We start from the raw sequence: 22,932 nt of genomic DNA, 5'->3' as shown, positions 1-22,932 counted from the left end.
CGCCAGCGTTGGAATACCAAGTCCAGCGATGAGCTTGCGGGCGCTGAAACCAGCCACCCTAAGTCCATGACTTCTTGCAAAGTCAAGGAACTTAGTGCTATTCTGGTTCATAGTTCCTGACCCATGGGGACCAACACACACCTCATAACCATCCCTATCAGTTCCAGTCGATGCATTGAAATCCCCCAAGACTAGAAGTGTATCTCGTCTGGGGCACTGATCAACCACAGACTCGAGTGTGGCGTAGAATGCATCCTTCACGGTAAGATCACTCGCCTCAGTCGGAGCATAAATAGAGACCAGGGAAATGACACCCAAGGAGTGACGAATCCTTAATCTCATAATACGCTCGTTGACCGGTGTTACCTCAATTATCATTGGGGTCAGCTTATTGGACACAGCTACAGCAACTCCTTGGGTATGGTAACCATCAGAGCGACCAGACCAATAGTAGGTGTAACCACCCACCATTATCTCGCCGCAATCCGGTCTCCGAACCTCAGAGAGAGCTGCAATCCCGATGTCCAAACGCTTGAGCTCAGATGATAACAGAGACAGGTGATCATCCTCTCTTAGGGATAGGACATTCCAGGCACCCACCCGAAGGGACCGCCTCAGGTTAACCCAAGGAGACCGCCGTCGCCTGGTGGACGACACCTCAGCACCACTCCGACACACTCTCCCGCAATCTGACCCAGGGATGTTACCCCGTGGTTCCCTCCTATCAAAGATTGGGGGTCCCGAAGGCTTTGCCCCAATCCCATCATCCGGTGAGCTGCCCTGCGAAGGGAAGCTGCACAGGAGGTACTCCCACGGAGTGGGTTTTCAGATTTTTTAGCGTTTTTGCGTTTTGCGGAATGAAGCGTTTTACGGTGGCTGGAGTGCAAATCCTGCCACAAACCTCCTAATAAGAAGTAACCCAACTGCAGGAGGACGTCCGCAGACACAGTTGGGCACTAGATATGGATGGCCTTTGGCTCACAAGGAGCTCCTCCGCCCTTTGACAGGTTTTGTTTTTAATCCTGCTGGGTGTCCATATCCAAACACCCTCCTCACCAGAAAACCTGGTGGGGGAGACGGTTTAGTCGCCGACAACCCGACCATGGAACAGGTTAGTACAGGTTTACATGGTACCTGTAGCAGGTCACAGATCGAACCTGACCTGACCTGACACCAGTTAGAATGCTACCAAAATAAGGGTTACAACATCAGGACAGGGTCATGATGTCAAATTGTGGAGACCATGCCGATCACATGACCGGAAGTGTGTCAAAATGGTGGTTCGCAAATTCATTCCAAAATATTTTTCTCCTGATCCACCAGTCAGAATGCTACCAAATGTGTGTTCTTCTGTTTGTGATGATTTCAACAACAATCATAGTGACTAGCTGGTGTTACAGCTGGTCACCAAGGTCTCCACTGAAGGTTTGCAATTCAAATGTTTTCTGACAAACCAGTAAAGCATTTGAATGGTCATTATCCCACCCCTGCCCACCCCCCACCCCCCCAAAAAAGATTGTTGTACCAAGCAATGTCTTCTTTTTCATTGACAGGACTGTAAACATGCTTTCAAGGGGCCATTACCAATCCTACAAGAGCTGACTAAGCATCAAACTCTGGCAATGCAGCAAAGTTGATTGACCTGTTAGCTTGTACTCTCAATCATGGATTGGGTAAAGTGTTTGTTTTGCTCCAATCATTCACTACTCCCAAGTTGCTTCCACAAAATGCTGTTTTCCTTCTTGTATCGACTCATCCTAACTTGCCTCGAGATTTCCTGCTAATGTAACATGTTAGGTCAGATTGGTTATATTTCATCTAATGGTACCAAGCAACGCAGTTCAAAATGTTTCATGGCCATGTGGTCGCCAACGAAACTAAACCCTCACCACATTCACTGCCAAGGTGGATGATTGCACATCCAGTGGAACTAAAAAATAAAATAAAATTGTAAAAAGGAAGGATCCAAAGGGCAGATCACTTCATGAGCCAAGCACCATTCAAATAGTTGGTAGGAGGAGGGCATTTAGCCCATCATGTTGGTGCTCTATAAACACCATATTAACTCAAATCATCAGTTTATCAACTGGTGGGTAGAAGGGGTGGAGGTGGAGTGGGAAGAATGCTGAGGGAGCTATGGAGGTGGGGGGGGGCACATAACTAGGGTGAAATATACAAATACAGAATCAGAAATAATTATGCAAACAGAGGAAAGAATCATATATTACGACTGGCAGGATGGCCTAAAGGTAATGCATACTCACCTCTAAGCTGTCGAGACTGGGTTTGAATCCCGACCGAGCTATAAACTGTCATCGCGGTGTTTCACAAGCAGAGCGATTCATCAATGTGTGTGCCGTCCCTTCCTTGGATGGATGTTAAACTGGGCGTCTCATCTACCGGAATTAATTGGTGGACGTTATATATCCCACGGTGTCCTTTACAAAGAGTAGACGAGCTATTGCAAACATCATGGCTAAATTCCAAACTCTGGCCCCAACCTTAATCGAACATCAAGCCAGGCAAACCGGTTCGTGAAAGGCTTGGGGCAAAATCTTCCCCCGGCCAACCCCATAAGAACATGGGGAAAGAAGAAGAATCATATGTCGTGTGTTAAAATTTTACTATCAAAGTAAAGGCAGTGATGGATCCTGAGAAGGAAATTTAACATGTTTGGCGAAACATGTAGAAATTAAAGATGTAGCTCGTGAAAGCTACAACATGCGGCAGATTGCAGCCCGACCTCACGTTTCAGCAAGAGCTCTAAGATATGCAAGACTCTGAGCAGGATACATGAAACAGAAGTGCAAGAGGAAGAAAGCTGGAACTCTCCAAAAGTGGTACGAAGCACCTCAAGGTGTATCCTCAAAGTGACAAAAGACAATCCAGTTGAGATCTTGCGAATGATCGAGCTGAAAGTATGGGTGTTAACATTTTATCAAGAACAGCAAGATACACATGAGCGCAATGTGCTTTCAATGGAGGTGTAGCTGCTTAAAAACATTTGCTGACTTTACCTCTCCGAAGCAAAGGTTGTTGTCCAGATCTCTCCCGATCCATGCTCTGAGACTGCCAATTGCATAAAGTAATCTCTAATTTCATTATTCTTACCCAACCCCCTGCACCTTCCATTTCCTTGTGTTAGGGTTAGATTGTGCCAATCTTTTGCACAATCTATGAAAGTATTTGGACTTTTGTGCATATGATCATCTCCGTTTACCTTACCTGTGAGCTTTGTATCATCTGCAAATTTAGAAAGCCTACTCTTAACCCCTTTGTCCAATCATCGATGTAAACTGTGAATAATAATGGTCCTTTGGGTGAACTCTGAATGTTAATCTGGACTCAGTAAAGAAACGGTGCTCAACCTCATCACATTCAACTAAAAGAATACCCAATCCATTCTTCTCTTGAAAAAAAAAAACAGTCAAAAAGTAATATTCCCTCTGTTTTATGTCCAACACAATTCCTTCACATAGACTTCCAACATCAGCATTCTGGGAATTGAATTTTTTTCTTACGTCTCCTTGAAGCATCATTTTATGACTGTTGCCATAAAGCTTCTTCGATATTGGGATTTATTTCAAGACAAAAACTACTTTACTTTTTTCCCAACAATTGACTCTATATAAATCTCAAGTTCATCCCATGACTGAATAATGCTAACACATTTGGGGAGGAGGTCCTCAATCGTTTTTTCCTTCTTTCTTTTGAAGACAATGTCAAGGCTCATGGAAGACCTCATTCTGTATCTTTGATCTAGTGCAGTCTGAGGTAAATTGACTTGTAGGTGACAGCTCACAAAGTGTCAGCCTTCAGCTCCCATTCCACAATGGAAAAGTTTCCTTCTATCCCTCTTTTACCTGTCCTCCCATGGCCATTGCTCTGCAGACCTATCAGCTCCAGTTCGTCCATCAATGAGGCATCCTTATTCCATTTGCCTGACTTCAGGTAGCCATACTTATTGTGTGTTTCTGCATATATGCAGTATGAATAAGCATGGATCCTCTTTCTTTTCTTGCACCACAAAACTCTGCAATCAACTGCCTCTTTCTACTGTCCCAACAACCTTCAACGTTGAGCAGTTCAAGGCTTCGGTCTATAAGTTTGCCCTGACCCAACCTTTTGCATTCCTTTTCCTTCAGTTTCTTTGTTAGAGAAGTTATTCCTGAATAAATATGGGTGTCACCCTTCTTCTCTATCTTGTGATGTAATATAATTTTTCTTTCTTTTTTTGTACAACATCAAATCTCATGGAACAGCTCGAACACTGAACAGATCAGGGTGCAGCAGAAAAAAAGTAACAGGAGAGAGAGAGAGAGAGAGAGAGAGAGAGAGAGAGAGAGAGAGAGAGAGAGAGAGAGAGAGAGAGAGAGAGAGAGAGAGAGAGAGAGAGAGAGAGAGAGAGAGAGAGAGAGAGAGAGAGAGAGAGAGAGAGAGAGAGAGAGAGAGAGAGAGAGTGTGTGTGTGTGTGTGTGTGTGTGCGCATGCGCACTCCTGGAGTTACTTCTCCAGGAACTGGGCCTTGATGTCGATGTCACTCTTCAGCTCGATCAGCTCCTCCTGCAGGTCCGTTGGGGCTTGCAAGGGATCTAATGAGAAGGGCATGGTGAAGATCTCGAAGCTGACTTTGTGCTTGCAGAAGTCTTCAAATTGATTCTCGAACTCCTTCTTCAGACGGGCCACCTCTGTAGCATACCTCTCACCTTCAAAAACGGTCTCATCCTAACCGTGCTGGCCCTGCAGAGCAGTGAAGTGGTCGAGTCGGCCGGCACACAGTTGTGACTCCCACAGCTCCAGCTTGTTCTCGAAGGACTGGATGCAGCCATAGAGGTTGTGGACCAGCTTGCCTCTTCCCTGCATGGAGACGTTGAGGGCATTGAGCTTCTCAGTGATGTCAACGAGGAAGGCGAGTTCATCCAGCCACTGGGAGTCTGAGAAGTGACCGACTGGCTGGCCCTTCATTCCCAGGAACATGGCCAGCTCGTCCTTCAGCTCAAAGAAGCGCTTCAAAGTGCAGCCCCTTCTCAGCCACCTCACGGCCGAGAAGTACAGGACATCCCCGTAGTTTGCATCAAGCTCCTGCAGCAGCTCCTTGAACTTGACGGTGGTTGAGAGCATGCGCACGAATGTAGTTGACATTGCCAATGACCACTGTAAGGCTTTTCAGGTCATGGCACCGGCCATCAGTGGCATTGTGTAAACCCCTTTAAAATTGCTACATGGAAATGTGTTTTGATTGGAAAGTCCTCGCGGGCCGCAGTATAGGGCTCCATGGGCCGCATGCGACCCGCGGGCCGCAGGTTGGGGACCAATGCTCTAGGCCATCCTGCCAGCCCCAGTCGGTAAGTAACTTGGTGATGATGAAACCAAATTTCTGAAGTACAAACTGCCTCTCTGTTGTAGTGCAGCTCCTCATATTGTTTGATGAAAAGTCAATACATATTCATGGTCATTCCTGCAACATCAAATTATTAGAGGGCAATTCAAAGAGTATCATGTAACCCAATAAGACTTTCTGAACATACAAAACAACAATGCAATGCCGTGACATAAATACTTGTCCATTCACCTCCAGGTCTTTTTGCAGCCATTGGTATTGCTGTTCCATCAGGAAATGCCCATACTTCAAAAAGAAATAAACTTCCGTTGAGAATGAGATCATATGTACAGGTCCAATATCCCAGCTGCGATGAAAAAAAAAAGTGTAAACATTAGAAAAATCCACTTCTGAACTAGTTTTAAAAACTCTTACATTACCATGAAAAGCTGATTTACAAGTTCTGTATCATATGATTGATTTTCCCCAAAAGTTACAAGGAAAGTCCCTGGACGAGCTTTAACAGGTTTGCTTCACTTCTACTGTTGTAGCATTATTTTTACATTTCAAATACGAGGGGAATTAAAAAAACAAACGTGAACATTGGCGTCCTAGAGATGCAACATCAGGAGGAGGGCTACTTATTAAAGGCTGCCCAGCTGTTGTTCACCCCTAGCTTGTAGCCACATATTGTTTTGCTATGGCTGGTCCAGTTTAGCTTCTCATCAATGATGAATGCACCCCCTCTCCCCCCTGAGTAGAGATGTTAGTAATGGATCCATCATTCAGATGGAAACTGCCAGATGAAGATGCCTCCTCTCTGACAACCAATAAGATAATCCTTTTTTGGAACTGCATATAATTTTATCTGCGATAGAATAGCCTGAAAAATGAACAATGATACCATTTCCAGATTTTTCATGCTGTGAACCTATTGCATGAATTCCATTATTGGGCAATTGCAAAGGGGCATTCTACATCATGTCTTTTGGTAGAGTAGTGTACCATGGGATTTTTAATGACAACTCGAACTCAGGACCTTTGGATCCCAAGCCGGCCACCCTAACCACAAAGCCAACACCAGGCTCATAAATGTTTATAATAAATTACATCAATGAAAGGATTTGAAGAAGGAGAGAAGTCAATCATTTCGAAATTCCGGTTTCGTGACAAAACAAGGAACAGTTTAAAGGTTATGTAAAAAAAAAAAAATAAAAAAAAAATAACATTAAAAAAATATATAAAAGAATAAAAACAATTGGGAATTTCACAAAGATGACCACATGTTGGATGGGTTCGTTGGTCAAGTGTCAAACTGGCTCATCAATAATGAATTATTGCTCAGCCATGAATGCACTTTAATTACCTTGTTAAAAACTGAAACATGTTTATACAAGTCGGTTTACTTTCCTTCATCTGCTTTATATTCCCAATGTTTGCATGCAATATACCTCTAGGTCTAAATATTGTGCACACATCAATCTGCATGTCATTACACACACTGATGCTGTTCAAAATAGCTGAGAATACACCATTTTCTTCACAATTTATGCTGTTATATACAATCTGTGTCCAAGAATTAACCAATATCACATACATTTGAATGGTATCATAATTGGATTCTTCAACTGTTTTGAAAAGTGCAGTACATTTTTGAGCATCATATTCCATACCTGTACCAAAGGCCATCTGTCGTTCCTGGCATGCTGAAACGATTCTTGTAGTTCGAGAAGTTACTGCAAAAATATAAATGTGACAATTGCATATTTTTTTAATAAAGGCTGTTGTAGGGTGGGTGTACAAATGTGTATATATATATATATATATATATATATATATATATATATATATATATATATATATATATATATATATATATATATAAATAAATAATAAAAAGATGGCTGCCACAATAGCTATAAACCATTGTTCACGTAGCGTTTGGAACAAAATCAAGATTTTTTTTTAAGGTTTACTAACTTGACAGATATGGTTCAGATATGGAGAGAAAAATTCTTCCCATTTTGCAAAGGAAAAATCAACCATGGACGGTTAGTCGTCATAGGAGATGCTGAGGCCATGCTCATGCAGCATTTCTACCAGACTTCTCTTCCTGGTTTTGGCAAAGATAGAGAGACCCATATACACTGGGAATGGTGTTTCTCTGTCTTTGGAGTGTCTGTGTGTTGCTGCTCCCTCTTTGTATCAGGAATAGCAGTTATACTGCAGCAGCTGGGAAATGGCCTGGTCAGACTTTGAAACCCCAAATCTCAGCTGTGATTTGATGTCTGCTCCATGTTCAACCATCCCGACGAATTGAAGGAGAATGGGTGGTATAGCATCTTTAACACAGCCTTCAGGAAATGTGCCATCAAATCTTGATTGATGGTCTAGTATGTGTTGTCTCAAGATTTTTGCAGCTTTAGCCATCACAAGTGCATCAGAATATTCTGATGCTTTTGATAGTGACAAAGCCACATGTTTCTGGAATGCTAAAAGCACACCTCTTCCCTTTTTGTGAGCTTCAAGCTCAGGGGTTTCAGCCAATAATTTATCCTTTAATCTGGTGGTATTGACAGTGGGAGTATCAACAGCCAGTTGTGCCAGACGTTGTTGGTATAACTGGTAAATATCTGCAAGGGGGAAGACCGTGGGACCGTCTGAATTCAGACTGGTTTCAACAATTTAATTCACCAATTCCGAAATAACCAGTGGGTACACATTTGGTTCCTCCTTAGTTTGATGCGAGTCTTTCTCAAGACTTCTGAGATGGTATCTCTCCCTGTTGTACAGAGCAGTGAGACAGGCACGATGGTATTTTAGTTCCTGGGCAATGGCATCTCCACCACCGAGTTTTGCTTACAACGTGCCATCATTCAGTGTTTGAGCACACTTGTGCAGCCTCTTGTCCAAGTTCATAGTCATAACTCGCCGAAGGTCAGATTCAGGTGATGTCTTTTCACACATAATACATACTTGACTATCAAGGCTAGTTCGTCGCTGCTTCACATGCCCTTCATCTGTTTCACTACCACGAGAGTCGGATTGACGTTTCTTGGCACGATCGAGTTTAGTGTTATTAAATAACAACCGACAACTCATGTGGTACTGTGCCTCATTCCTTCTCAGCGTTGCCTCTATACCTCCACCCTCATTCAGTCTAGATGGGTCTAAAATCAATGGGAGTGCACTGATCTCATTGAATTGAGGTATATTGGTCGCTAGCATCGTATACCCATCATGTTCTGGGACATGATGGGTAGGAGGGGAAGTCAGGGCTTCATTCTTTTTGTCTTTTTGGCAAAGACAGCATCTAGTCCAGTCTGTTTGCCTCTTGGCTAAAATTTGATTAAGGCCGAGGGTTTATCCTTTTACCACCTTAATCAACGCACATTCCTGTATGGGATATGACTAGGTTCGGGTGACCTACACCGAGCCCGATCATTCATCCAGTGTCATTTAAGTCCCATGTGATCTGTGCATCATTCGGGTTACTACATGAGCAAGTCGTGTATAGCCCCCTTACCCTTGGCTCGGCTCTCCCGCGCTGGCACACCCTGTCAATTCAGGCGCGGCTATCTAACTATATCTAGTAACTACAAACTACTGTTTACTAGCTACTGGATATTGGGCTGTTAGATAGCATTTGGGACACTAAACTAAACTATACTACAACTACAAGTCTATTACTACAGCATTAGTAAAGCGAGATCAGCTGACACTGAACCCCATGCTGAGTTACACAGCAGTGACGTCACTAGTGTGCCCTGGTTGTGCGCTGACATCACAATTATAATTATGCTAAGCTTTCCTCCACCCTCTAAAATGCAATCTGACAAAATAAGTAATAATTCTAATGAAATCCATTATCTTTATTACCTATTTGCTGACTTATAGTACTCAGTATTTCTGTTTATTCATTGATGAGATATTTTTAAGTTTTACGGCGGCCATCTTGGACGCCATCTTTGTTGTGACAGGTAATTTTGCAATATATGACAAACAAGTGAACATTTATGCAATAAATCAGAAATAAAAATATTTTACCACTAAATTTTGTGAAATGATAAATGATTACCAGCTTGATTTTTTTGGAGATACGGCTTAGCAGCCATCTTGAAAATGGCAGCCATTTTAATTTTCAGCAGGAGCAATATTTTTGCATAAAGAGTGATCCTTGGAGACGAGAGATCATTTATGTTTAATTTCATGCTTGCATCATAAGATATTCTGATGAAAATAAGAAAATATCTTCAGCACAGTTCCTGAAATATTAGGATTTATAGATTTCATGGCAGCCATCTTGGACGCCATCTTTGCTTTGACCATTTGATTATGTACTAGAGCCCAGACAACATTCCTATTAGATCCTTTGACCCCTAAAACCTAGGTATACGCTCAAAATATTGTCTTTAATCCAAATACTTGCTTTAGGAATAATACTTTTCAATATGGATGGCGGCCATCTTGATTTTTTTCCTGGCCAGCACCATTTTTTAACACAGTAGACCAAGGAGAGTATTTGTGCCCAATTTCATGCTTGAATCACAAACCAAAGTATTCTAGGGGTATTTTGCAGTTATCTGCTGCACTATTAATCTTTGAGGACATTGGAGGTGCCATAAAACGTGCACTCGCAGACAATATTGACACAGATGCAATCAAATTAGTCAGGGTAGCACATGTTGGATGAAAACACATTTTTGATCAAAAGTATGAGTTGACTGGCTCATTTGAACACGGCTATGAAAGCGATGCAATTACCGAATCTCTCAAAGCACTTGTTCAAATTATTCTTGACTGTTTTTCAATGTTTGCACTGTCATGTAAACACAACAAAAGAGCATATTGCGGTTGGCTTGTCAGAGCTTCTGCTGTTCGATACAGTCAAGACCTCTTGTGCATCAAATGGTATCCGACACAACAAGGAAGGAGAGGTTATGTGTGGTCATAAGCTCTTGTGCCAGCTCCCCATCTGCCAAGTCCTGGACTCTGGGGTTGGAGTGCAACCGGTTCAGGATGGAAACCATTCTGGACTGAACTACATGGGCATCGACGTGGTGCACTGTGGCTGCAAGAAGGGGTGTAAATATCAATGTAAATGTTGGTCATCAGGTCTACAGTGCACCAAGCTATGTGGCTGTATGGGGGGATGTGGCAACACGTAAATTGTGCAAACAGTACGATTTGCATGACAATGACTGGTATTTGAACGTGTGATTTTCCATGGAATAGGAAAGTGATACCATACTATGCATGTTGTATCACGTAACACTCACTAACCTTTATAATGCATAAAAGTAGCCCTAGATTCATTATATGAATGCGTGTTAGCATTTGCTTGGTCCATTCTGTATCAAATTGAGATATTCTTTTTCATAAATATGTACATTGGCATGACTCTTATATCTCAGAAAATAACTATGTAAAATGTGACAAAAGTAAAAACATGCATACATGTTAATATATAGGTATTCATACATGACCCAAATATGGATTCCTCGACCCCAAAAGACACTGAGATTACATTCCTGAAACGTGTTTGTATGACAGCCATCTTAAAATTCTACATTGGGTTACAACATATTTAGATTTCTTAAAATTCTAAAAATTAAAATTCTTTAAATTCTATACAGGGTTACAACATAAAATTAATTTGTTTATGAGGGTTTCAACATATTTATATTAATTGACCCCAAAAGTATGGGTTTAATCCAAATATCACGTTTCCATGTCACGTGTTTTTTTTGCATATCGACATATCGGCCATGCAAAGTTATCAAAAAAATATATAGATTTTTTGCATATCAGCCATTTTGAAGAAATGGATTAACTGACCCTGAAAATGTTAAATTAGACACTAAGATCAAGTTTCATTGTTGACTACAAGCTGAAATATGACAGATAACAGATTTACATGGTGGCCATTTTGAACTTCAAAATGGTGACCAGATACCATGTCAATGAGTTCCTAATCTCATATGAATCTCCATATCTTAATGAACACGTTTACAAGCATCCACACTTTTGTCAAATTTTGAACAATTCATATGATAGGTGTACTACAAGTATCAAAAGTGATAAAACAAAGGTGATTGTAACTCACTAAGTTGCTTCATGGTTTCCAGGGCAAGTCATGTAGGGCACATAAGCAGCCACAGACTCGATCTGCCTCATGAATTCATCCCCAACACGAGCATTGTCCTGGAATTACACGACAACAATGCCTAAGTAGTCACATTTCACTGGTTCATTTTGGTTTTGCAAAAACATATTAAACTTAGGGAGACTATGTACATGTGCTCTCCGAAGCACAAAACCCTTTCGCAATGGCCCATAAAATAACAAATTGGTAAGGAAATCAATTACTAACATGAGCCCCCTACCATCCATAACCAAGTAACTGTAAACTTTATGAAATACACATTATGATGCAAGTTCAACCTTCCTAGCACGTATGATAACGGCAACTTGCATAAATATCATGAAAGCTTATTGGCAAATTTGGAAATACCAATACATTCTGTTGGCTTAATGGTTAGGGTGGTGGGCTTGAGATCCCAGGGTCTGAAGTTCAAATCCCGCTCAGCTGTTAAATTAATACCAGGTGGGGTTACCTCGGCCTGTCATCCTTCCGAGGTCGGCAAAATGAGTGCCAGCATGCTCGTATACTGTGTCGGAGTGGCGACCCATCCAAGATTGTGCCTAAGAGCCAAGGACACTGCTTAGGCAGCACCAACGCTCTGCACAGAGTATGATCCCAATGGATGGAATGCATTATACGAAAAAAATTGGATTATTACGTGTTCTCATCTGTTTCTCTGTGCATACACACAGAATGGACAAAACAAACACTTACACACATTTACGTGTGTGTGTAACACACGCACACGCGTGCGCGCGCACACGCGTGCGCGCGCACACACACACACACACACACACACACACACACACACACACACACACACACACACACACACACACACACACAGACACACACACACACACACACACACACACACACACACACACACACACACACACACACACACACACACACACACACACACACACACACACACACACACACACACACACACACCGAGAGAGTTGTAAGAAGATTTCAAAGTCAGTCGTTATCCCTTTGAGTATGGTGAAATCCATCATTAAGAAATGGAAGCCGTATCATACCACCCAGACTTCACCCAGATCAGGTCGCCCATCCAAACTCAGCAGCCGGGCAAGCAGTAAACTGGTCCGGGATGTCACTGTAAATCCAACAATGACTTTGAAAGATCTGTAAGGCTCTATACCCGAGATGGGGGTCAGTGTTCATCAACAATATCCCGTTCCCTTCACAAAGCTGGCCTCTATGGACTGGTGGCAAGAAAGAAGCCATTATTGGAAAAGACAGATATAAAAGCCCATATGTAGTTTGTGAAAAAGTATCTTAATAATACTGCAGGCATGTGGAGAAATGTTTTGTGGTCAGATGAGACAAAAATTAAACTTTTTGGTCTAAATTCAAAGCGTTATGTCGAGCACAAGTCTAACACTGCACATGACCCAGTCAACACCATCCCTACTGTGAAGCATGGTGGTGGCAGCATCTTGTTATGGGGCTGCTTTTCATCAGTAAAGATTGGCAAGCTCATCAGGATAGAATGGACAAAACCTGCTTGAGTTGCCATGAATCTGAAACTGGGTGAAAGATTCACATTTTAGCAGAACAATGATCTGAAGCACAAAGCTAAAGCTACAATGGAGTGGCTGAATAAGGAGAAAATAAATGTTTTTGAGGGCCCAGTCAAAGTACTGACTTGAACCCAATTTAATATTTATGGTGAGACTTGAAGATTGCAGTCCATCGACGATTCCCATCAAACTTGGCAGAACTAAAGCAATTTTCACATGAAGAACAAGTAAAGATTTCACCATCTCACTGTGCAAAGCTGTTGGAGACATACCCGAAAAGACTCATAGCAGTCATTGCTGCAAAAGGTGATTCTACAAAGTACTGACCTAAGGAGTTGAATACTTTTACAACCATTGAATTTTGATTTGTACATGTCTTTTCTTGCAGGTATTCCTGACATGTAACCTCCTTCATCTATAACAGTGCTTAGTTTGATCTCTTTAGTTATGAATAAGTTTGGTGTTGGCTTGATGGTTAAGGTGGCTGGCTTAAGTTCTTCAGGTCTTGAGTTCAAGCCACTGTCATTCCATTGAATTGATACCAGGTGGGTTAACCCAGCCTTCTAAGGTTGGCAAAATGAGTATCAATTTACTGGTAACATGGGGCATTGCATCAGCGGCACAGCTGCGCCCCCAGAAAAAGATGCAGCCAAGTTGCCACAGGATGCATACGAATAAACAAACAAGAAGGAGACATCATGCAGAGCACGATACTTGCAAAATCCTTGGAACTAATTTGTCCTCAAAAATAATTGGTAGTTAAATTCAATGACCAAATATGCAGCAACTTTTCAAATTTCAAGTGAATCGGATGAAAATTGGCAATTTTAGAAATTTGGCCTATGCTGACCTTTTGGCCGATGTGGACCTTCAAAATAATTGGTGGCTGAATTCAGTGACCTGATTATATATATATATATATATATATATATATATATATATATATATATATATATATATATATATATATATATATATATATATATATATATATATATATATATATATATCCTCTTCAAATTTCAATTGGATGAAAAGTTGTTGACCTTTGGCCTATGTTAGCTCATTCGAGCCATTGACTCACTGACTGACTGATATTGAAGTTCAGTACCTTTCGGGTGATGTCCAGTCCAGGATTGTGCCCAATAGCCAAGGAGACTGCTTAGGCAGCACCAACGCTCTACATCGGGAATGGTCCCAATGAATGGATGGATGGATAAGGAATGTAAAGCTTCCTTTGAAAAGCTATTGATTGAAGAAAACGAATGGGAGAATGACATGGATTGTATTAAAGCTGAAGATCCAGAAGATGAGATATGTGAAGAGGAAACTGAATCAGATAGCAGAAGATTAGATAAAGGAGAGGCAGTTTGTCCAACTTGCTTTGTAGATGAAATGATAGATGTGGCTGGAGATGAAGGAATAAACTGGATGATGAAGTTGAGTAGAAAGATGTGTGAGGGAGGAGTGATCCCTGAAGATTGGTCAAATCGCATCATTGTGCACCTGTTCAAGATGAAGGACCCTTAATTATGTTCATCTCCCAGAGGAGTTAAACAAATTGAATAGGCATTGAAAGTTTTTGAAAACGTGCTTCATAGAAGACCAAGAAAAGTTGTTAATACAGACATCAACCAGTTTGATTTAATGCCTGGAAAAATGTAGACAACAACCAGTTTGATTTTTGCTTTTACGACACTGCAAGGTCGAAGGAGGGTTGGACGACCTACAGAGACCTCGCGTCGTATGGTGGAAAAAGAGCTGAGGAAGATAGAAAACACCGAGACGAAGATTAGTCAGTGAGCCCAAGATAGACGAAAGTTGGCACGAGTTCCTCAAGAGTCTCAAAAGGATATTAAGGAAGCAAATAATCATTTATAGAACCCTCCAGAAAACATCCTCAATTTGTTTCCCTTTAATTATATCTGTAAGCACAAAGCAATGACAGGAATTTCACCAAAACTTGTTTTTGAATGTAAAACTGGTGTTCCTTCTGCATTTTGGACTTTAAGGATCCCGTTATGACTCGGGATACAAAAACGGTTGTGCACCGATGCTGTGGCCAAATTTTCACCGATGCTGTGGCCAAATTTTCACCGATGCTGTGGCCAAATTTTCACCGTTGAGATAAAACAGCATGTGCAAGGGATATTGATGTTAACATCGATCGGGATAGCACAATGTTAGAACACAATGTGGATTGCATAACGTTGGAACAGCATTTTATAGGATATAACAAAGTTGATGAACTCGGTTAATGGAGCTCGGATAAAATAGGTCACAATCGATCAAACGGCCTCACTCCACTCAAAGTTTCCTTGCACGTGCGGTGAGTATTGATGCAATTGACCTCACCTTGTACATGTCGTATGCAAAGTCTCCTGAAATAGAATGAAGCAATATGTAGATTAGGATTATCTGAGGGAGAAATTCAAACACTGGCCAACTTTGCAGAATGAGGATACAACTTCCACTCTGTTGCTGTACAAATTTTCAATGCACATGTTGCCGTGTCATGCTCACATAGTCACGAATGTACGAGGCAGATGCATGTATGTGTATGTAGAGCGCATTTCCTGTTGGTTAAGATGCATGCAGTAATGACTGGAGCGGCACTTGCTTCTTTGTACCTACTATGGTAATGGGGTCCAATGTCGTAGTAGCAATCAGGTATCCATGGAAATCCCACCAAACGTAAAAAATTGACTTCCACAATATTATGCAAAGAATAGTTAAATATATCTTGGGAATTTAATAATGTCAAGCTGTACAATGCGCTTGCTAAAAATGTTGCTCGATTAAATCAACTCCCTCCCTCCAATCCAAACCACCCCCCCCCAAACCCCAACTCCCACCCTCAACCTCTAATCCTGAAACCACACCCCCCTAACCCCATTCCCTACCAAAGTCCTCAATGCCCCCCTCTCCCAACTCTGTGTGCTCTCAGCAGCCACACCCTACCCCAACTGTCTTCCCCTCCCACTTTTTTTCTCGTTCTTCAAAGCAAGAGGGCATTCTCACATCATTCGATATTTCTTCATTACCTCATTTAAAGGTGCCGAGTGTGACATGACGGTCAAAACGATGTCCAATTCACAATCTCGTGATCTCAAGTGATTGGGAGCAGCCTAATTGCATGAATAAATGATCCAGAATTAGTTATCATAATTGTGATGCATATTCATATAAATTATAAAAATGCTCTTCTGGCTAAACAGTTGCAAAGGTTCTACCCATTTTCCTTCTCCGGAGAGGACTGGTCGATATAAATGAGAATTAAATTATCTTCTCAGTTTTGGCTGCAGTACAATCCTACGGAGATGTAGGGGGGCTGTAGCTCTGCTCAGCTCATGACCAATAGGCGGAGCCGATGCAACTGTTGAGCCAGAAAAGCCTTTTTGAATTTAAATTGTTCCTGGCTACACCCAAAACTGTTTTGTGCACCACAGACAGGTTAACGTGCGGTAGGAATTTCCTGGTGGTCAAGATACATGCAGCAATAGCTGGTGTGGAACTTGCTTCCTGGTACCCATGATGGTCACATGATCTGATCTCCACATATATGTATCCATACATACAATGTTAAAAATAAATATATACTATAAAAACAGCTTTGCCTGACCACCCACAATATAGTCCGGGAGCCAACCGATCAAAATTAAAAAAAAATTGCCCGGTCTGCTATAAAATTTTTGTGTTGATTTTCATAAAGAGACACCCTTTGAGTATATGAAAACCAATGTTGGCAATGGTGAAACTCTTGCGCAACAACACAGTCAACACTTTTGCGAGCCCCCTCTGATAACAAAATGTTGGCAAAAGCGAAGATGTAGGATGGGGGTAGGGGTAATTCATATTGTCCTAAAATCATAACCACTAAACCTATATACACAAATGACCCCTCATATTAAAGAGGAGTTCATTTCCTATATCACAATTGGTGTAGATTTAACCTACCTTCAATTGACAAGGTTATATGTCAAACAACAAAAGATTTATGTAACTCAGAAATGCTTGACTATCAATGGGGTCAGGAACAAGAACATACTTTTACATGCCATGGTTTTAAGGAAGATAAAATTAGAAATGGATTAACACAATATTGTGACATGAAACATCCTCTTCAGAGGAAGAGTCACTCTCTGAAACAACTCCACCACATGAACCTCTCTGACCAAGGCATATGCATGTCACTCAGCAAGGCACAGCAGCCTTTTTGCATGAACATCGTTTCACATGAACATGAACGATGAACATGCATGAACGAGAGTTTCGGCAGGGGCTGCTTGCAGCCTATGTTGATCTCTGTAAAGCGTTCGATTCAGTGAATCGGGATGTCCTCTGGAGGATTCTTGGTCTTCGTGGGGTGCCACCGAAACTGATCAATCTGATGTCTGAACTCTACTCTGGTACTGAGAGTGCTGTGAAGTGTGGTGGTACCATCTCTGACTTATTTCCAGTTGTTACTGGAGTTCGTCAGGGATGTGTACTTGCCCCCACACTTTTCAGCACTTGTATGGACTGGATTCTAGGGAGGATGTCGGAGAGATCAAGTTGCGGTGCATCGTTTGGCAATGTCAAGATCTCAGACCTTGATTTTGCAGATGATGCAGTCATCTTTGCGGAGACTTTAGACATCCTCTTGGGGGCCCTCGAGGTGCTGAATGAGGAGTCGGAGCCGTTGGGATTACGGATTTCTTGGGTCAAAACTAAGATCAAGGCTTTCGGTGACATCTTGGATGCTGCTGTCCTGTCTGTGTCTGTTTGTGGTGAGGATGTTGAGGTCGTGGAGAGATTCACTTACCTTGGCAGTGATATTCATGTCTCCGCAGGTTGTGAGCCGGAGGTCAATAGACGTCTGGGTCGGGCCTGGGGAGTCATGGATTCACTGGATCATGGGGTGTGGCGCTGCCGGTACCTGTGCGGGAGGACGAAAGTCTGAGTCTTCAGGTCCTTGGTACTTCCAGTCTTGCTCTATGGGTGCGAGACTTGGACTTTGACCAAGGATCTGAGACGGAGACTTAATTCCTTTGGTACCAGGTCTCTTCGGAGAATCCTTGGCTATCGCTGGTCGGATTTTGTGTCCAACGGCGGTTGCTGAGAGAGACTCGGATGAGATTTGTTACCTGCATAGTCCGTGAGCGTCAGCTGCGGCTGTATGGACATGTGGCTCGTTTTCCTGACGCTGATCCTGCTCACCAGATTCTCTCAGCGAGGGAGTCTCATGAGTGGGAGGCCAGTGGGCCGACCACGTGCCTCATGGTTGCAGCAGGTTGACCATCATCTCAAGGAGATGGGGATGGGCCTGGCATCTGCCTGGGGGATGGCCAGACGGAGGCCCCTGGAGTACCGGCGGAAAGTGGACGCAGCGACGCGCTGTTCTGGCACATGCTCCCATACCTGACCTGACCTCTTCTTTTCCCCTTCTGAATGGGTAGCTCACTGTGTCACATCCACACAACACATATGTGCACAGAAGTGTAGCTGCGACATCAAGAGGATTTTCTGGTACTTCTTGCTCAACACTTCTACCAGCTCATGAATAGGTAGGTATTGATTCTGCCGTTGTATCCAGAGTTCTTGCAATGTGTTCAAGCAGCAGAAGTGATATATACACAGCATAATTATGTCTGTATCTGTTGCATGCACAACAGCTCGATGGTGATCAAGATATTCCACACAATACGCAAGATGAGCAATAATCCTTGTGTCTGCCTCTTCATGTTCTTCACAAGGTAAGTCCAGAACTGAACTTGATGCTGATGTGATGGAAAGAGTGTGACCTTTGTTTTCCATCATACTACCAAGAATGATGGTCACTCCATCCGGAATAGCTTCAGGACTCTCACAAAGGGAAGTGCCAATGAAGTTCTGAAGATTTCCTTTATTTCTTGGATTCTTCATGAGTAAATTCCAGTCCGGAATTTCAAGACTCTTGGATGGTGAGAATTGTCTTGCCTGGTCTGTCTGGTTTCTCCTCTGCTGCTCATCACCCTTCAAAGTATGGCTATCATCAAAATCATACTGATCACCAATGATGTTGACACAGTTGCACATTTCAGGTTTCAACTGCAGGAGCTTGCGAAGATACAGCTGGGGAAGTTCACCAAATGTTTTCGCACCCATTTTTTGGTATTTATTTACAAATGCCATTGTGTCTACCAGATAAACTGTGTATAGGTCACTCTGTGGTAATGATGGCAGCTGTAAAACAACATCCTGCTCAGCTTCAGCAATTAGCACTGCCACGAAATCAGACTCGTTGCCTTTGCGCATTACAACCCCCTGTGCTAAGCGTGGATCAACCTCAAACAGGGATGATGGATAGTCTGTCCACTCATGGGAAAATGCAATCTGTCTTGTGACTGGGTCGGCATCTCGATAGAAACACAGCACACGTGTAGTTGCAGTCTCATCTTGATAGATCCTGATTAAACTCTGTTTCCTTGATGGGTTTGATTTCTTCTGTGAGGAGAAAGTTACCAGCTTCAGTGGTTCAATCTTAATAGAGACCACCTCTTCTGCTTTCATAATGGCTTCCATGCCCTTAGCTTGAGCATGGACCAAGTCTTTTGAAGCATCCTTCTCACCAGTTGCTCTATTGAGCAGATCCACTTGGTTGTTACACTGGAATGGGTTTATCATCTGCTGGCATATCACTTTCTTGATCTCCTCAACATGCATATGTTCTTCTGTTGCCTGCTTATGTGTTTCTCCATGATGAGTAGATTCCTGTTGGCCTAGATTAGCCATAGACTTTATGTTCTCTGATACAGCTGTGAGAAATGGTGCTGTTTTCACATATTTATCTCGAGCAGCTGGTGCCTGAGATATGCGTTTGAACAGAGATGTCTTCCCTTCATTGTTGTATGTCTGCTCCAGGGCCATGTCACTCCAAACACCATTGAATTTTCCTTTGGAAGAGTGAACTGTGAAGTACCCAACCTGGATCCAGCAAACCTTAACCGAACTGTGTTCAATAGAGTAAGAGGATTTTGGGGGTAGGGGTAACTTTGGTTGACAAAAATGTTAATTTTCTCTTTAAAAATTGATAGAACTCAATCAAATTTGCTGTTTTAATTAGCCATGGATACCATGTTCATATCACATTAAGAGAAATTAGTATTCTAATGCAGCATCTGCCTATGATAAGAAAAGTTCTAAAGGCCATCTTCAAAAAACGTTATTTTTAAGGCATTTTTCACAAAATTATGTACTTTTACGAGGTTTACTTTCACAAAGGCAATTTTTTTTTTGTCATTTTACAATGCACTGATTGAATTCTTACATTTAGTTCACATTTATTTTTCATGAATGTGATTTTTTAATTTTTTTAGAAATTTTATTGACAATTGCTGTTTTATCAAATTTTTCAAATCTTCCTCAAACAAAAACGGCCGCCAAAATTTTTCGCAAGAGCTTATGAATTGCCAACATTGGTTTTCATGAACTGCAAACATATATCTAAACATCCTGGGGGTGTAAAATTTTATAGCAGAGGCTGTAAGGTCCAACCCTAAAACAGCCTCGTACACAGGTTGGCTCCCGGACTAATATATAAACTACGGCCGCAATTTAGGAACGTGTGTGTGTGTGTGTGTGTGTGTGTGTGTGTGTGTGTGTGTGTGTCCTTTTCTTTGATTTCTATAGAAGTCCATTCCCCTGTGCCAATCACCTGCAAATTTGGCATACATTCTGGAGGTACCTAGGGTTAGGTCATGAGCATTAAAAAAAGTTCCAAAAGTGTCCCCCTCCACCACCCCACAAGGAAATTATCTGCACATATGTGAATGTAGGTCTGAAAATCATAGAAAATAAAAAACGGCTGGGCTGATCAACACTAAATTTTGCAAATGTCCTTGGAGTACACAGGGTCAAGTAAGTCATGGGCATCAACCACCCCTCCCCCACCTCCACCCCCACCCTCTTTGCAAGGCAAGTGTGTGCGTGTATGTGTGTTGTTACATGTCTGAAGAGCAGAGGGGAAAAAAAATGACATGAGACTGCTCAACACGAGACCAGGGATAAACTGACCTCAGGCAAGGATACAAGGGCATTTGGCCTCGTCATTGCCGAGGTGCACTCCAGAGTTAAGTTTTGCTGGAGCTATAAAAACTGTAGATGGGGGAACAGAGAATGGCAAAGAGAGCAGATAGATTGAGGTAGCAAGGTCGCTGGAAAAGAGGTAGACCCCAATTGAGATGGGAGGATTGTGTGTGTGTGTGTGTGTGTGTGTGTGTGTGTGTGTGTGTGTGTGTGTGTGTGTGTGTGTGTGTGTGTGTGTGTGTGTGTGTGTGTGTGTGTGTGTGTGTGTGTGTGTGTGTGTGTGTGTGTGTGTGTGTGTGTGTGTGTGTGTGTGTGTGTGTGTGTGTGTGGAGGGATATCCGTAAGGTAGGAGTGCTTGGAGTATGGAGAGAGTTGGATGACGACAGATGGAGGGAGAGGAGTATCATGGTCAAGGCAGGGCAGAAGCTTTGTGCCATCGGACCTCACCCCTTATAAAAGAGAAGAGGGGGAGAATTTTAAACATCAATCCTCATGATGGTTCACTAAAGCCGACACAGCCTGGTGTTGGTTTAGGATCCTAGGGTCCTGAGTTCGAGCCCCGTTGGCCACTAGGGGGTTGATTCAGCCTGTCATCCTTCCGAGGTTGGCGAAATGAGCACCAGTAAACTGGTAATAGGGGCACTGCATCAACAGCACAGCCACGCCCCTAACCAGTGATGCAACCAGCAGCCAAAAAAGGCAGCACACGATGGGAACTAAAGCCGACATATCCCAATCTTGATCGGGTGACCTAACTTGTTATTATAGAGATAGATAGATTCTCAGAAAGGGTTGATCTCTTCATTATGTATGTGCAGATGGAGTAGAGTTTGTGATACCTATACCCCCCAACCCACCTCCACGAGTCCGCCAAGACCCAATATGCACGCCCAAACTCAAAACAGACAAGCATGACACAAACATGTTGCCATCAAACTGAAACAGTCACCAGAATTGTCCGATGCCATCAAGGAATACAAACTCACCCACGTGTAGAATGACGTCGTACATGCCTTGCTGCGTATCTTTCTGTATGCGAGCCAATGATTGTGCATTTTCATTGCCCATGTCCCCAAAAACAGCAAATCGTGGGACCCATTCCGTGCCCTCCTTCATCGCCACAAAAGTGAACACGTCACTCCAGCCCAAGCCACTTCCACAATGATAAACTGCACAGAAAATATGACGAGAGAAGTAACACGAAGGAGAAATACAAGAGCGATGGTATTTCCATTCAAACTCCAAAACAGGTAAATTCATGCTCTAGTAAAAACAAACAAACCGGACATTGTCACATGTACCACACGAAGCAATGTAGGAGGGAGAGAGAACACCACTCCACTCAAAGCACTACAGGAGGTGGGGTGGGGGGGGAGAGAACACCACTCCACTCAAAGCACTGCAGGAGATGGGGGGGGGAGAGAACACCACTCCACTCAAAGCACTGCAGGAGATGGGGGGGGAGAGAACACCACTCCACTCAAAGCACTACAGGAGGTGGGGGTGGGGGAGAGAACACCACCCCACTCAAAGCACTACAGGAGGTGGGGTGGGGGGGAGAGAACACCACTCCACTCAAAGCACTGCAGGAGATGGGGGGGAGAGAACACCACTCCACTCAAAGCACTGCAGGAGATGGGGGGGGAGAGAACACCACTCCACTCAAAGCACTACAGGAGGTGAGGGGGGGAGAGAACACCACCCCACTGAAAGCACTACAGGAGGTGAGGTGGGGGAGAGAACACCACCCCACTCAAAGCACTACAGGAGGTGGGGGGGGGGAGAGAACACCACTCCACTCAAAGCACTGCAGGAGGTGAGGGGGGGGGGAGAGAACACCACCCCACTGAAAGCACTACAGGAGGTGGGGG

General features: G+C 42.9%; 1 protein-coding gene across 1 annotated transcript in view; it reads right to left on the bottom strand.

The window, feature by feature from the left end:
• ACP7 (acid phosphatase 7, tartrate resistant (putative)) overlaps positions 1-22,932 on the bottom strand; it is a 50,303-nt gene that overhangs the window by 26,496 nt on the left and 875 nt on the right. The window contains exons 4-8 of the mRNA XM_085894460.1: positions 22,048-22,230; positions 15,371-15,396; positions 11,427-11,524; positions 6,994-7,056; positions 5,573-5,687 (exon numbers count right to left, since the gene is read on the bottom strand). Of these exons, the coding sequence (XP_085750586.1) occupies positions 5,573-5,687; positions 6,994-7,056; positions 11,427-11,524; positions 15,371-15,396; positions 22,048-22,230 (485 nt within the window). The remainder of the gene's footprint in view (positions 1-5,572; positions 5,688-6,993; positions 7,057-11,426; positions 11,525-15,370; positions 15,397-22,047; positions 22,231-22,932) is intronic.

Source organism: Eptatretus burgeri, chromosome 9, assembly GCF_056783735.1.
Source record: "Eptatretus burgeri isolate ZD-2024b chromosome 9, Ebu_testis_v1, whole genome shotgun sequence".
NCBI lineage: Eukaryota > Metazoa > Chordata > Myxini > Myxiniformes > Myxinidae > Eptatretus > Eptatretus burgeri.
Note: the sequence above shows the minus strand (reverse complement) of the source record. Positions and strands in the feature narration are given on the sequence as shown.